Below are 16,872 nucleotides of genomic sequence, written 5' to 3'. Positions count from 1 at the left end.
GATGGGAGCTGTAGTCTAACACAGTGTTTTTCAACCTTTTTTGGGCAAAGGCACACTTGTTTCATGAAAAAAATCACGAGGCACACCACCATTAGAAAATGTTTAAAAAATTAACTCTGTGCCTATATTGACTATAAAGTAATTTTCCCACGGCACACCAGGCAACATCTAGCGGCACACTAGTGTGCCGCGGAACAGTGGTTGAAAAACACTGGTCTAACAACATGGGGACTAAAGGCTGACCTTGAAGCTGGCCACCTGGCCTGTTTTTCACAGGACAGGGCTGCTGCAAAGTTGTTTTTTTAATGGGTGGAATAGAGTTTAGGCCTGTCACTCCATTCTTAACTTACCATGCATGGTCGCTGGAGGGATAAGATGGTTGCAGACTTCTGCCAGTCACTTTCTCCCTTAGCCTGACCTCCACAAGGTAGCTGTGAGGATTAAAGGAGTATATGGGAGTGGTTTTCAACCAGTGTGCCGTGGCACCCTGGGGTGCCTTGAATGAGGGTCAGGGTGCCACTGCAACACTGGCCTCTCTCCCTTTCCTCCTCTGATGCCCTCTCGTGTGTCTGCCTCTCAAAGGCTTGCACAGCTGTTGGTTGCAGCAGCTCTGCAGCCGAATGGTGCTTCTGGGGCTGACGGGGTGTGTGTGCTTCCCAGGCCCCTCTGGGGCAGTGTGAGGAGTCACCTCTCTGGGGTGTGTGTGGGGCAGCTCAGAGACCAGGGGTGGTGGCAGCGGCTGTCCAGAGAACTCCCAAGGGGAGCGGAGAGGAGGCTGGGGAAAGACTCCACAAGGGAGGGTGTTCAAAAAAGGGTGAGAGGTTGCCAGCTCTGCAGGCAAAACTGGGCTCCTGAGCCCCACTGGTGTGCTGCAGAAAGAATGTAGGTGGTCAAGGGAGCTGTAGACTGAAGGTTGAAAACCTCTAGTGTATGGTATGAGAAGAATGCCATATACTGTCCTTTTCTTTGGAGGCGGCATGAGATAACTTTGCAAATAAAAATAATGTATGCCTACCCTCTTAAGTGTCTAAATGCCTTGGCAAAGAGGTGGCACAGTATTTGCACTACACCCTTTAGAAGTGCTGTCAAGACTGGAACAGTGCACTGCAGGAATGCCCTTGCATGAGGTCTTTAGTAATACCCTTTTTCTCTGGCATATTTTTATATGCAAGGATTGCCAACATGGCATGCCAGTACCATCCACAAAACGTCTTGGTGAACATCCCCTCAAAATTCCAGTGGGCAAGGAAAAGTTTACTCTTCCTTCTCAGTCCCAGTGTACACAGACTCTGTTCCACTCCTGAACTGAACACACCATGTTAAATATGTCTGCATTTAAGCGTGTGCCAGGATCGGACGCCCACCTTCCCGTAAGTTTTGAACGGGAGAACAAGCAAAGAGCATCTCCCTGGAAACATCTGTGGTGGTACCTGATGTAAATTTCCCATTGATAGGACAGCTGATATTTCAAGGTGGACAGTTTGCCCACACGATCGAGCAATTGAAAGCCCAGTTCCATCAGGCACCTCCTATCCTTGAACTGGGTTAACTGGCCATTATAGGAACAAATTGATTAAGAATTGGGTGTGAGAATATAATTTTCCCCCTCTCTTCCTTTCCTGTCCCCTTGCATTTTGTGTGTGTGTGTGTTGTTATTTTTTAATTGTAAGCCTGCAGACAGGGACAGTCTCTCTTAATGGAGGGAGCCACTCTGGGAGCCTTTTTAGCTAAACAGTGGGACACAAATGCTCTTAATAATTTCATGATTCCTTCTTTTTCTGCTCTCGCATGTGGCAGTTGTTTTGCGTTATGCCACAGCACCCTCCCCAAATTGCACACACAGGTGCAGGAAACCTTTGGCCATCCAGATGTTGCTGAACTACAACTCCCATAATCCCTGATCACTGGCCATGCTTGCTAGGGCTGATTGGAGACTTCCTCTTCCTTTCTGAGGGTTCCATTCTGTCGGCTGTTGAGTCCTGAGCACCCACACAACACGGAGGTGATATTTGGAGTTTATATTTGGAGCTTTTGTTTTTCCTGTTTTTCCTTTTGCGCTTGTGTGGCGGCTTTTTTCATTTTCATGACTAGCTTGTGATTTGTTTTTGTGACTGTGTAGAACTCAGTTCAGCTGATTGATTGATTGATGGTGTGACTGCTGAAATGGATAAAAGCAGCAAAGGCAAGAGAACCATTAACAGAACAACTGTAAGGTAAAGGGACCCCTGGCCGTTAGGTCCAGTCGCGGACGACTCTGGGGTTGCGGCGCTCATCTCGCTTTACTGGCCAAGGGAGCCGGCATACAGCTTCCGGGTCATGTGGCCAGTATGACTAAGCCGCTTCTGGCGAAGCAGAGCAGCGCACAGAAACACCATTTACCTTCCCGCTGGAGTGGTACCTATTTATCTACTTGCACTGCGTGCTTTCGAACTGCTAGGTTGACAGGAGCTGGCACTGAGCGACGGGAGCTCACCCCGTTGCGTGGATTTGAACTGCCAAACTTCTGATTGACAAGCCCTAGGCTCTGATTTAACTCACAGCGCCACCCGCGTACCCTAATAACTGTAGAGGTAGTAAAATTCATGTTAAATTTCTGTTTTAGGGGTTTCTTTTTAAAAGTCTGGAGCGGATTAATCCATTTTGCATTACTTTCTATGGGAAAGCGCACTGTGGTTTTGGAACTCTTTGGTTTTGGAATGGACTTCTGGAATGGATTAAGTCTGAGAATCAAGGCACCACTGTACCTGTAAAGCCATCTCTTCCCCCTCCTGGTAATTTACTCCTTCCATTAATATCAACAATTAACAAGGCCATTGTGAAATACAAGAAGAAAGTTGCAACAGTGGAGGGAATGCTTCTGTTTATTATTTCCCAAAAAATCAAGACAATAAAAGACAAGTTTTTTAGTATCAAAATACTTGATATGGTTCCTCATTTTTTCCACACTGGCCGCTAAAAAAAAAAAAAGACCGCCACACCATAAACACTTTTTCCTCTCTCCTTCAAGGCAACCCCCTCTTTTTTTTTACACAAAGGCAAAAATAAACCCCACACCCCTTGATAAATCAAGTCTCCAAACAGCAAAGGGCCTTGTGGCGGCTGGTATCCAGTTTTTTTTGTTTTAAGACAGTACAGTAATATCCCGCAGCTCAAGAAGGGGAGGGAACCAACCCCTTGCGTCCAGAAGAGCGCTAGGATAAAAAAGAGCCCCTCTCCTCACGCTCACACACCCATACACAGAAGCTACAAAAGCTTTTACTCAAAAAAAAAAGCACAGAGCAAGCTAAGCCTAGCTGGGGAAAAGAGATTTCTTGGTTACGACGGGGACAGGAGACTGGGGAGCAGCCTGTTCTTAGTAACCAGGTGTAAGAAGCTTGAAGGAAGGAAGAAGGCCAAGGTGCTCAAGGAGAAGAGTTAGGTACGTGTTTAGAGAGTAAAATGGATCATGAAACCTGATATATTTTGATATAGTTGTGTTCCCCAAACTAGAAATAGCTATAAAGCACAAGAGTGTGTTAAGACTGCACCATTTTGGCAAAACACACACACACACACGGACACCTCATACCTCTGCCAGAAGCAAAGAAGTTCTAGGTACTCCCCCACCCCCATCAAAAAAAATTTCAAGAGGCATTTCTTTGTACAGAGGCCACGTTCCTGTCCCCCTCAATAAATTTCATGAGGCTTTTTCATTCATTTGGCTCAGGCAGGACATTTGCAACCTTTCCACAGGCTGCAGAGCTGTCCTATTCCAACCAACGACCCCCCCCCCACCAAAAAAGAAAAACCCGGCAAGCAAAAAAGAAAAAAAAAACATTTCAAGGAGGTGAAACCGCAAACCTCTAAAAGCCCACAAGCTTGTGAGCCCTAGGAATTACACACGATGTTCGTCGCAAGGGGTGTTTTACTTCCCCACCCCAAAATAATTACCCCCTCCCCCCACGATTGCAAAGGAATGTACATCTCAGACAGCCCCCCCCCCGGAATATCGTGTTGCGTGCCGGGTTTTCGTTTCGTGATGCTGCTGGCAACTGCCCAGTCTGATGGCCCCATAATCATCGGGGGGGGGGGCGCACAGAGGGACTGGAGAGAAGATAGAGGGGGGGTGGATTGGCAGAGGCTTTTGGTTAAGTTGGCAACGAGAGCTGGAAGGTTACCCTTTGACCCTTCAAGGGTTAGAGGTCAACTTTTCTTGCTTTTTAAGACAGAGCCGGCCCCAGCAGGAAGCTGCCCGCTGGATTGGCTTTAAAAAAAAAAAAAAAAGGCAGTGGGTTGGGTTGGTGGGGGAGCCAGGGTGAGGCCGGTGGGCGGGCGGGCAGGGTCTTTTACATGTCGTTCAGGTCAAGCAGAGTCTGGTCCAACATCCGTTGCGTGCAGAGGTGCTCTTCTTTGGTGCATTTCAGCTTATCTGGAAAGGAAGAGCAGAGACCGTCAACGGTCAGGTCAAGAGGGAGTGGCAAGAGGGAGCTCGCACCCTCCGAGAAAGGTGCGTCGTTGTCCCCCAGCAACTCAGTGCCCTTCACAGCAAACACAGCCGAGCAAAAGCTTTTGATTCTGTTTGCCCCCCCCCCCGGCAATCAAGCCGGAATGCTAGGTCTTCCCCCCACCCCACCCTCATGCTTCCATTTTCCGCTTTCGCCATCCACATGCAGAGATGCTTGGTTGTCATCCAGCCGGGCCTGCAGGTTTTCAGAGCTGATGTGTGCCCCATGCCGGGGGGGAAACGCGGCCAGTTTGACACACCCACTCCACCCAAACTTCGGCTTAGCTGCTCGTCTTTGTGACCTTCCCTTTGATCCAGGCTGAGTTAACAGGAGAGAAGGGAGAACAGGATGTTGAAGCCTCGCTCCTTAAACGCTAGGAACGCAAGGAGTCCAACATCTCGTTCTCACAGCAGCCAATCGGATTCCTCCAGGAAGCCCACAAAGGCTGGGCATGAAGGAAAGGACCCCACCCCCTCCCCATCGCTGTTATATGTAAGAACAGCTCCGCTGGATCATGCCAAAGGCGTTTCTAGCCCAGCACCCTCTTCTCACAGTGGCCAACCAGATGCATCTTCCGGGAAGACCGCAAGCAGGACCCAAGTTCAACAGCATTTCCCCCACCCGCAGTTCCAAGTAAACAGCATCCGGGGGTAATCCTGCCTCTGGCTGTGGGGGAACAGCACAGGGACTGGAGGTGTAAACTGAAACTCGCTCACCCAGGGTGTAAGCACCATGTTGGGGCTATCTCCCAAATGAGCATGCAGAGGGTCGTCCTGCATGCCAGCCCCCCTCCCCGGCTCCTGAGATTTACAGCAGCAAACTTTCAAATGCATCTTGGTAGTGTTGCACTAAGGATGAGCAGCTTGGGGATTTACTTATTTGTATTATTAGTAAAGCCAAGACGCTGCCAGAATTGGATGGTGAACCCAGTGCTCCACCCTGTGGCTTTTTCCGTACCTGTGCAACTTTAGAATCCTGATCACAACGTGGGCTTTTTTACTTGATGGGAAAATGCCTTGCGTGCCATATTCACTCACACAGAGAGACATACATGTAAAATTCCAACCAAGCTCAAGCAATTGCCTCGTTCGTCATGCCTTGGCTGCAAAGCTAAAAAGACCTTAAAAAAACCCCAAACAGACACAGCCATGGATGACATGCAGAGGCGACATCGTGGAGCCTCGTGACTTTTTAAAAGCTCCCTCGCGCCCGTTTCAAGGAGGAACGCGAACGCTTCCCTAGACCCCGCCCCGCCTGCAAGGAAGCCACGTGTGGTTGGGGGATTTAAAGGCAGGCTGGAGAGAAGGCACGACCCCTTTTGCGTGGGGGGGCGGGGGCAGTGGGACCGAGACGCCAGCAAGCGGCGACAGGCGGATGGCAGACCTATCGCCGCAGTGCAACCTGTACATGGAAGCGTGCGATTCTGAGATGAGTTGGGCGGAGTTCTGCTCTTCTGGCAGTTTTGGAAGGAGAGTGGGCAGCTCCCATGCATTCCCAAGCTTCATAATGGTGGGTTGGAAAGTGCCGAAAGAATAAATGATGTAGGCGATTGCCTTTTGAGGCTAGCTGGTTGGGTCCCGAGATGGCAGAGGCACGTGTCCCGTTTGACCAAGCATCAAAGGGGTTTCGCCTGAACGGTGGACCAGCATCCAATCGCTTCCTGCGCCGTTACGCCATTCTGGTCACTGTTCCCGTAGTGACAGGGTGCCCCCTTCTGTCCAGGCGTTGCTCCAGAGGTTGATACCTACCCAATCTCCTCCGTGGAACAAAACGTGCACACACACACACACACACCCTTTTTTTAAAAATACCTGCCAGACAACAACATTTATCCAACAACAAAATAAAACAGCAGGGAAAGGACACGCCAAGCACATAACCAAGTGGGCCAGTGGTTTTATTGGTACAAGAAAAGGATAACTTTTTGGAAATAACCAAGTCAGCGAATCCATGCAAGAGGGGTCTAAAAGGGAGCGGGGAGAGAAGGAAGAACGAACGTCCAGCTACAGAAGACCCGCGCCACAGAAAGGGGTGTCAACAGAAGTAGCTACAGGAGCTTTTCCTGGTGGGGAGAGAAATCTAGAGCCGCCCCACGCCAAGAACGTTAAGCAGCCGCTGCTATGCTAGTCTTCTACAGTAGGGCTGGGGAATCTGCGGGCCTCCGGGTGATGTGGAGCACCCCCAGTTCACACCAGCTTCGACCAACAATCTCGGGGTGTCTTGGGAGCGAGAAGCTTGGGAGTCCAAGAGGGCTGCAGATTCCCCAGCCTGCATCTACAGGAAGAAGCCACTACTGTCAACCTTAGGTTCCCACATGCTGCTGGAATACAATGCCCATCCTCTTCCGCCATTGGCTAAGCTGGCCGTGGATGATGGGTTTTGTAGTCCAAAACAAGCTTTGGGGGGCACCCAAGGCTGGTGAACACTCTACCAGGCCTGTGCTAGCAACCTACTGCGCCAAGAAAGCAGGCGGGTGAGTAATACCCTGCTTTTGTAGAAAAACAAAAGCTTAGAAAAATAAGTACATTAAGAAGGCTAAGCATCAAGTGCTTCAATTAAACTGCAATAAGTGTCCTAAGTCAGCCAGTCTTTAAAAAGAAAAAAGAGGGGGGGAGTGTGCGCGCTCCGGTTTCAAGTCTGCGTCCGGCAGGCTCCCACCCCAGCGCCTCGCCAAATAAAGCTGGCTTTGAACAGGATCAGAGGAGAGACCCCCTTCTCAGTCACACAGATCATGCAGGGTTAACTTCAGCTCATTAGCCAGCAGCCGGTTTTTCTCAAGCTGGCTGTATAGACGCTCTGTGCAGAGGCAAGAAGGAGGAGGAGGAAGAGGAGGAGATTAGGAGAAGGAAAAACAAAATGAGAGAGAGAGAGAGAGAGAGAGGGAGAAGAGAAGAGAAGAGAAGAGAAGAGGACAAAAAAAGAAAAAGGAAGGTTAGTTGAGTACCAAAAGATGGGGCACGTCCCTCGCCTCAGTTAATGCCATGCCAACCCAGCTGGTTTCAAGCAAAATAAAAAAGGGGGTCAAGGAGAGGTTTGCCAGAACAACGCTGGCTGAGGGTGGGGGGAAGAGAATAAGAGAAATAAAATAAAGAAGAGGCTTCATGTTTTAGAACAGCCTAAGAAATGAGAGTGGAATCTGCTCCCAGGATCATAATTTAGTCAGTGCGTGCTGCAAGGGAGCAGGAACAGCTCCTCATCTCACACTACTTTAAGGGGGGGGGGAAATGGAAGTTTCCTGCTTCTGCTTTTAAGAGAGATGCCTACGGAGCGTTGCCCCATCTCGGAGCAATGCTGGTGCCCGCGGGGGTATCGGGCTGAGCAGAAGGGCGGCGAGAGAGGAAGACTGCTGGCAAAGCACTCACAGGCCAGGGAGGAATGAGTGCAAGACATATTGCAGCATGGGAGATACGGCACTGCCTTTCAGAGCCGGACCAGAACTCCACCTAGCTCAGTATTGCGCACACAGAAAGGGGTGGTGGTGGGGAATTGGTGGCCTTCTAGAAGTTGCTGGACTCCCATCAGCCCCCGGCCAGCATAGCCGACGGTCAGGGATGATGGGAGTTGTAGTTCAACCACGTTCTTGTTCTCGCAGCATGGCCAATGGTCAGGGATGACGGCAAACAGCACATCCTTGTCTACAGGGAGTCTCCAGAGTCTCCAGCAAAGGCGTCTCTCAGCTCCGCTGCCCCTTTTACCTTGGGATTAAACCCGTGACCTTCTGCACGCACGCTGCGTCACTCAGCTACGGCCCTCCTCCCAAAGGATACGCAAAAATGGGGCTCTCGGCTAAAGCCACAACCTCCTCCCTTGCACTGCCTTACAAGTACCACACGGCAACCTATCCTGTGCCAGCGGCAAGGGGGAGCCACATGGAAGGATGCTTTTTTCTACCCGTAGCGGACAGAACGCCCTCCAAACAGGTAAACAGGCCAGCTGAGCACAGCTCCAACCTTATACAGATCCCGGCTCTGCACGGAAAGTGGCTTTTGTGTGGCTTGAAACCACAACACCTGCAACAAGAGTGCAGAGAGACTCCTGTCCGAAACCCTACAAGCTGGAGATTCCATGATGGTACCCACCCCCCAGTGCTCAGCAAGGCTCCCTGCCCCTCGCTACTTATTCATTTTTTAAAAAAATAAATGTTGGGGGGGAATCTTTGTTTACCATTTTTATTTGTTTTGGGTGTGTAGTGCTTTTCCTGCTCAGAGGGGTCGGCATTCCGAGCACTGCCAGATTTTCGTTCTGTGAAATGGGTTGTTCCTACATTTCCAAATGTGCCCCCCTGGTCCAAAAAGGTCATGGACCACCTGCCCTAGAGAGTCACTGGTAGTTTTTGGAGGCAGTGATGCTTCTAGATTCCAGCTGCTGCAAACAGCGGGTTGGGAAGAGGGTTCATGTGCTCAAATCTTGCTTGCGGGCACCTGGTCAGCCCCTATCAGAACAGGATGCTGGACTAGATGAGTCTCTGGCCTGATCCAGCGGGGCTCTTGTGTTCCTTGGAGGCTGCCTCACACTGGGCAGGTCCACCACCTGCCCATCTAGCACAGAACTCTGGCCGGCAGCAGCTCCCCCGTGTTCTCAGGCAGAGAGATTGTTAACTAGGATGTGCCCGGGAATTGAACCTGCAATGCTTTCTGCACGAGAAGCCCGTGCTCTGAGACTCAGCCGTAGCTGCTGCCCTGAGCCTCAGCCCACTCTTTCCATATGCAAGCACCGTGGCCAGGAAGAGGGGGAAACAGCTGGGCGGCCTGAGATAACACGCCTGAAGATGAGATCTGGCAACTTAAGCAGCATCATGACCAAGCAGCTTTTGGGTATGCTAAACACCCCGTGCAGATGAAACCCCCCCCAAAAAAGCGCCCACAGAAGGAAGGAGAAATAAAGAGCTGCATTGAAGGGCTGGATCTTCTATGTGAGAGAAGTGGCGCCTGGGAAGCTGTGGCAAAAGTAGAGCTGCTCCCAATCATAGAGCTAGAGTGTTTCAAAGCAGCCCCCTCACTTCCTATTCCCATGCGGGTGACAGGCCTGATGTCCCCATCTTCCCCTCAGACCAGATCCCTTGACGCTGCCTGCCTCGTTCAAAATGCACCAGAATACCAATTCCTTTGGCTGCTCCTAGATGCAGTGGGGCAGTTGGGTTGGGGTTCAGAAAGGACAGGATGGAGGCTGTCCAATCCTGGCAACCAGTAAAACATGGGCATGTCTTAAGGTGGGCAGGGGTTGTGGAAGAGGCGGAGCAAGTGCAGACAGAAACTGAGCCAGAAGAAGAGTGTGCAGCCGCCGCTTTCCAGAGACACTGGGGATCGGACCTGGGACCTTCAGCATGCAATGCAGGGGGGCTCCGGCACTGAGCTGCATCCCTTCCCCAAAGGCACCCCTGCTGTAGCACAAACATGGGTTTGTTTCAGCATTTAGCAGCTGCGGTCCTGATGAGAATGTCATGACAACATTACTTGGAGATAGTTGTGCCTCGTTGGATCGGACCAAAGGTGCATATTATAGAGCAGCCCCATTGGGGGGGGGGCAGCAGCTTGTCTGCCCTGGGTCTCCAGGAAGCCTGCAAGCCAGGCACTGGGTGTCCCCTGGCAACTGGGAGTCAGAGGTATGCAGCCTCTGAACACGCAGACCTAATACAGACAAAATGAAAGGACTTCTCTGCACAATAGTTAAAACTCTGGAATTCACGTCCACAAGAAGGCATGATGACCAGCATTTTGGATGCCTTTAAAAGGGGATTAGGCAAATTTGTGGGGGATAAGGCTACTTGTGGGATTCCCAGAGGAATTTGGCCACTGAGAGACCAGGATGCTGGACTACATGGCCCCTTGGCCTGATCCAGCAGAGCTGTACTTATGTTCATATATTGCAGGCATGTCCAACAGGTAGATCGTGATCTACCGGTAGATCACTGGATGTCTGTGGTAGATTACTGGCTCCCCCCAAAGAAGCTGAACAACTGTGGCTCCCCTAAAAAAAAGCTCAACATTTTACCTCCTCCCTGAAAAAACTCAACAACTTTGACCGGAACCCCCCCAAAATGGGCCTTCCTCCTTCCTAAGAAAAGCTCAACATCTTTGACCTGAACCCAAAAAAAGGGGGTAGATCACTGCCAGTTTTTAAATCTGTGCATAGATCGCAGTCTCTTGGGAGTTGGCCACCCATGATATATTGGTTGCATTGCCTGGAAGATTTTTTTTAAAAATGGTTTAGAAAGTATCTGGCCACCGCAAGAACAGGATCCTGGACTATGTGGGCCTTTAGACTGACCCAGAGAGGTTTCCCCAAAGTCCATTTAAGAAAAGGTGAACTGTGTAGTAAGACGCCACTGACATCACATTCTTGCAGCAGCGAATTACCAGTTTTGTTTTTCACGGTATGAAGCGTTTCCTTTCGCGGGGGACCCACGCAGACCACTCAGCTTATGAAGCGGGGGGGGGGGGGGAGAGAGAAAAGGACTTAAGCCGTTCAGCTTGCAGTTTTACGATCCTTTCACCCCTGCCCAAGATCGTCTCCTCCCCCCTCCCCAAATATAAAACGGTGTCGAGGGTGTCGCTGTGTGGACACTGCCAAGCCTCATGCAGGGGTTGTCGTGTGAGTGCGTGTCACACACTTTGCAAAATGTGTTCAGCGAACCCAGAGTAACCCATTCACAGTGCAACAGCCACAGGTCTTCTTTTTTTTTTCCGTGGAAAGGTGGTGGGGTGGTGGAGAAATCAGACCCAGCCCAGCATCTAGTGCATCGTGTCTATATTACATTCCGCCGACGGTTACACAAATCTGTTTCGTAAAAGCCAACAGTGTGACAGTCGCTACAGCAGCACGGTCTCCAGGAGCACACAAACACACACACCCACACACACACAAACACCCCAGAAGTGTCACCCCGCTTGCAAGCCAGCCAGGCTCCTATTAGCTCTGCGGCCAAGAATCCCGGACCCCGCCCACGGCTCCCCCACGCCCGGGCAGAGTCTGGCACGTCGGGTGTCACAAAGGCCGCTTTGTTTTCCAGACCAAGGGTGCAGCGGAGTGGCCCAGTCGGGGAGGGGGAGAGGCAGCAGTCCGACAGCTCGTGAGGTCGCGCACATCCCAGCGTAGGGAAGGGGCTTGTTCCCACGGATGCCCCAAGGTGCCAGTGTAGGATGAAGCGACGTTGCAGGGGGGCGGGGGGGAGATCAGCCGACAGGAGCAAATGGAGGGAGAGAAAACAAGGCCAAAAAGAAATCCGGAAGGGAAAAAAAGAGAAGAAGCTGCGGGAAGAAGCCACTAAGTGGAGCTTTGGAATCACAGATTTTATCTGTAGGAGAGAGAGAGAGAGAAGGGAAGGAAAGAAAGAAGGCCGTTGCAACATGGTGCGTGGAAAGAGAGTAAGGGAGAGGGGTCTCGGCATGACACACTTGAGGAAGGCATTCCGTGGTTAGGGGAAAGGAAAGGACAGGGGAGTTCCCCGTCAAATCCGCAAACCAAGCCCACGCACACACAAGAGGCCGAAAAGCAGCCGGTTATATCAAACCAAACTTTTGGTTTTTTTTAAAAAAAGGGAAGTAAGATGCAAGCGGTTCGCCCTGCAAACACACGTCCAGCCGTTGCCAAGCAACTTCTGGTCAATACGCGCCACGCCTCTAACTTGATACAACCCCCTGTATACACACACACACCCCACCGAGGATGCCAAGAGGTATCTGGAAGTGGGAAGGGCAAAGGTTCATGCTGTCAGTGAACCAAGGTAGCCACACACAAATGCTCCTTGCAACGCCTCCCCAACCCAATGCAAAAAAGGAGGGCGTGTGGTTTTTTTTTGGGGGGGGGTGTTAATTCATCCACCAAAGTCTCAATATTTTTTATTTATTAAAGAAAGCTCCGTCCCTCCTTTCCTCCCAAAGGGGACCAGGGTGTGGAACCCTTCTTCCGGGGCAGCCAGCTGTAGTTACCTGGAAAGAGGAACTGAAAGGCCTTGCCCTTCATGGATGCAGGAAACAGGGTCCACCCTGATTCAACCAAAAGGCAGATTGAGGAAGGGGGAGGGGTTGAGTGGTTCACTTTGGCAGGTCTTAATGTTCTCCAGTCCAATTTATTAGAAGGCAGATACAACAAAAACCCCAATGAGAAGGGATGCTGCCTTTGTGGAGTCTATCCTGCACGCGCTTTTTCACTGTAGTTTCTACCAAGGGGCCTGAAAGACCCAATATATCCCATTACACAGTCCCTCACTGGCCACTGTTCTGAGTTTCACTTTGCTCCAGGGCTCCAACGTTAGCTGCAGAGAAAGTGGCGAAGCTTGTAAATACGGATATCTGTTTCAGATCACTTATAATCAATATATATATATTGATGAAAACCTCTGGCATTAAAACCTGTGTTTTTCAGTCACACCAACATGCCTTTTTAAAGGCTATTGTCCATTGTTATAAAAAAAATTGCTATTAATCATTTAAAGGGTCTGTCGACTGCAACTAAAAGGGATGGTTGGAGTGAGCAGCTCAGTAGCAGGTGGGGAACCTGTGGCCTTCTAGATTTGGTGGATTCCTAACTCCTCGTTGACCCTGATGTCGGGAGCTGGAATCCAACATTATCTCTGAGTCACCATGCTGGCTAGACACACTGTGCGAAAAACACACAGGAGGGGTTGCTTTCACCATGGGAGGGGAGTTGTCCTTGCTGAAGTTAACCAAATTTGCAAATCATGCATACTACCTTATACAAAGTCAGCCTGCTGGACTCGTCTAGCTTGGCATCGCCAGCTGCAACTCTAGGGGCCAGGCGTGGGGAAGCTTGTGGCCCTACAGATGCCGGCTGGTCTGCCAACTCCCATCAGTCCCAGAAAGCATGGCCAGTGGCGAGGGATGATGGGAGCTGTCATCCAGCAACTCCTGGAGAGCCAAGGTCCCTGGCCTCTTGTCTTGCACACATGTCCCAACCAATCAGGGACCACCTAATAATAAATGCACTTATAGAGGCGTGAAGCAAGGAGTGGGGAAGCTGTGGGGCCACGTCAGACGTTGGCCGGACTCACAACACCCGCCAGCCCCGGCCAGCATGCACAATGGTCGGTGGCAGCGGGAGTCGGGAGCCCAGCGACGTCTGAAAAGCCTAACCCAACCGCTGGAGCAGCATTAGTACCGCGTTTGCCACAGCACACAAGGCACTCTGAAGCGGAGGTGAACACACAAGCCCCCACCCTGCGCACCCAACAGGCCCAAGCGCCGGTATTTACATGGAGGTCATGTCATTGAGGGCGTGGTCCAGTTCCTCGCTAATGGCTTTGTACTTCAGTTTCTGGGCATACAGCTCGTCTATTTAAAGAGAAGGGGGATGAGGAGAAGTGAGGGAAGGCAGGTCGTCCAGGCCGCCAAGAGGAGGAGGAGAAAGAGGAGCCAGTGATGGATTTACAGAGGGAAGGAGGAAAGAGTGAGGTCAGATATACACATATGGCAGAGAACGGATCCCCAAGGCGAACGGACGAACCAATTACAGAGAAACCTTTGACAGCTATGGACCCGTTCCTGCACTAGGAAAACCTAGCCAGAGTAGCTCATGCACTGTTTACTTCAAGACTGGATTACTGAGATGTGCTATACAGTCGTACCTCGGAAAGCTGAACGGAATCCGTTCAGGAAGTCCGTTCGACTTCCAAAACATTCGGAAACCAAAGTGTGGCTTCTGATTGGCTGCAGGAAGCTCCTGCAGCCAATCAGAAGCCGCGGAAGCCCCGTTGGACGTTCGGCTTCCAAAAGAACGTTCGAAAACCGGAACAGTCACTTCTGGGTTTTGATTTGTTCAGGAGCCAAGGCGTTTGAGATCCAAGGTACGAGTGTGTGTGTGTGTGTGTGTGTGTGGATGGTGCTTGATCCAGAAGCTGCAGTTAGTGCAGAATCTTTCAGCAAGACTGCTGATGGGAGGCCTTCCCAGCCTATAATACCTGCTGTGCTCAGAGATTCGCACTGGGTGCCAATATGCTACTGGGCCAAGTTCAAGGTGTTACTATTAACAGCCTGGGAACTGTGAAAACACCTTCCCCCCGCCTACCAAATGCATGCCCACTTGACCACTTTGATGTGCAGAATTAGCACTGTTACAGGTGCCACCTAATACCAGTTCCTTAAATGTAAGAAATTGGTATTTTTAACATGGCAGCACCTACACTTTGGAACTCCTTGCCTATTGATATCAGGCAGGTGCCTGCAATGTACTCTTTTCGACGCTTGCTAAAAAAAATGGTAAGCCCTAGATGGTAAGAAGCAAGAAATACGTATTTCAAATAAAACAAAAGAACACAATAGTAGGACATGCATCTTTTGAAGATAGTGAATGCCTTTTAGAGGTTTTCTTTGCAGGGAGAAAACACCCATTAAGGGTTGTTAATATGAGCCGCTTCTTGATTTAGAAGTGTCTCCGGATTGAAAGTAAGAGAAAATGAAAACGCTAGCAGCGTTAAGGTAAATTCAATGGTACAATATATAATAAAGGAAGAGTAAGGGGAGAAAGTGATCTAAATGGATATATAATAATATGCAGGAATAGGGGGAATGCTAAAGGAACCAGGGAAGGGGGGGGAAGGGAAGTCGCTGAATGTTTTTATTCAAAGAAAGATATTAACGGTGGAAACGTATATTTGAACGTGAATGTGATTTTGGAAATGGCAATAATGTAAAAAATAAATAAATAAAATTTTAAAGGCTTTATGTCAGGTATGGGGAAGCTGTGGGTAAGGTCCTGTTTCGACAAACTTCCTTAACTGGTAACCCCGCAAAAGGGTTCCAAGGCCCTGACTGCAGTTTTTCTCTCCAGAGAAGTTACTCTATTCCAAGAGGATAATAGGGTCCAGAGTTATGGGCAGCCTGTCATCAGCTGCTTAGACTGAGCATCCTTCAGCACAACAGTAACAATTTTTGTGCTGTGTGGGTTTGTTGTTGTAGTAGTAGTAACAATAATATTCATTCATTCATTTATACATACATACATACATATATACATACCCCGCCCATCCAGGTTTCCCCAGCCACTCATACTTTGCCAGGGGAGAAGTGATGCTACAGAAGAGGGGCCACAGCAGAATGTGCCTCGGTTGCTCCATTTTGGGGTCACTGCCCTATGGCATCACGTAGGGTGTACTGGCATGAGTTGAGATTCCCCAGAAGTTAAGCTCTGCCAGAGACGGCTTCCCAGTCTTAAGTGATCAGTGGACAAATACTGGGAAAGTATCACTTATTGAGCTTTTAAGAAAGAACAGTCAACTGCTAGAGTTTCCTGAGTCGCTATTTGGCCTTTCCCGAAAGTTTGCTGTTATGACCTGTGGGTCACGCCACAAACTACTGCAATTGTGCCTTGACGTGGGTTTAGAGTGCCAGCTGCATTTGAGTTTCTTTATTTTGGGGCCATGAGCTCACAAACAACTCGACGAACAAAGAAGTGAAAGCATTTTTTATGAAAAAAAACAGCACCCATAGTAAGAGGGAAAAACACTCTACGATACCCTTGCTGGATTTAGGGTGGAGCTGTTTCACTACATAGGATGCCGAGTTGAGAGGATTCAAAATAATAATTTTTTAAAAAATGGAAAATCTTAAAATAATATATGGGGCAAGGTGCCAAATTCTGTCCTCACATGGGGTACCATATTACCAAAGTCCGCCCCTGACAATAAACAAGAACAACAAGCCAAAGCAAGATACCTGAGCCACGTCTTGCAATTCGGATTTCAAATCTGGGCAGAGGAGCGACTTTACAGACTTTTTGCGGAATGGAAAGGGCGAAGAAATGGATACTCTTGGAATTCCGCTGGAGATACAGGCTTGGCTTGCTAAATTAACCCGAGTTAATGGAAGGAACACTTTCCGTCCTTGAATACACACACCCTGGGACGGACACACACGGACACACACACACACACCATATCCTTCAGGAGACCCCTCACATCTTCCAAAGAGGCTTGGGGTAAGTCAAGTTCCCTTCCAATTAACATCCTCATCTTTTATTTTGTTTTTTAAGTTGTGCTTGGGTTGTTATATAGACTTACAAGCTGCCCAGAAAACTCTGTTTCAGGACAGCACACAAAACATCATTGTAAAATAAAAATAAAAACTAAATACACCCATTTGCATTCGAACCATAAATTCCACGTTTGGGAGTTTAAAACACTTAAGATCTATGCTTTTTTAAAAAGATGTTTCAAATGTTAAGAAAGAGTTGGAAAAGTGGACCACCCTCTGCCAGCCGGATCCAGAACTGGCCTACTCTCTGCGGGCCATGTTTGGCAGGGAGGTGGAGTCACCCAACCGCCTTCAGTCATGTCTTAGAATCAGGAGCGCACAAAAGCATGCCCCCGACTCCCTTCCTTTCTAGCAAAGCAAGGCCTACAAAGGAAGAATCTGGCATCACTTTCCCTGCCGAA

General features: G+C 49.6%; 1 protein-coding gene across 15 annotated transcripts in view; it reads right to left on the bottom strand.

The window, feature by feature from the left end:
* Window positions 1–4,195: 4,195 nt before the first annotated feature.
* The window catches only part of TPM3 (tropomyosin 3), a 67,905-nt gene continuing 55,228 nt past the window's right edge, over window positions 4,196–16,872 (bottom strand). For 4 of the 15 annotated variants that reach the window (XM_033174166.1, XM_033174165.1, XM_033174173.1 and 1 more), the window contains 2 exons: window positions 13,696–13,774; window positions 6,364–7,280 (listed from right to left, as the gene is read on the bottom strand). In XM_033174166.1, coding sequence (XP_033030057.1) covers window positions 7,259–7,280; window positions 13,696–13,774 — 101 coding nt within the window. In that variant the 3' untranslated portion in view covers window positions 6,364–7,258. Of the gene's footprint in view, window positions 4,409–6,363; window positions 7,281–11,214; window positions 11,779–13,691; window positions 13,775–16,872 lie in introns of those variants that run through there. The other 11 variants (XM_033174168.1, XM_033174167.1, XM_033174175.1 and 8 more) reach the window with 5 other exon arrangements.

This window comes from Lacerta agilis, chromosome 17, assembly GCF_009819535.1.
Source record: "Lacerta agilis isolate rLacAgi1 chromosome 17, rLacAgi1.pri, whole genome shotgun sequence".
NCBI lineage: Eukaryota > Metazoa > Chordata > Lepidosauria > Squamata > Lacertidae > Lacerta > Lacerta agilis.
The sequence above is the reverse complement of the archived record's forward strand: the minus strand, read 5'-3'. Positions and strand labels throughout refer to the sequence as shown.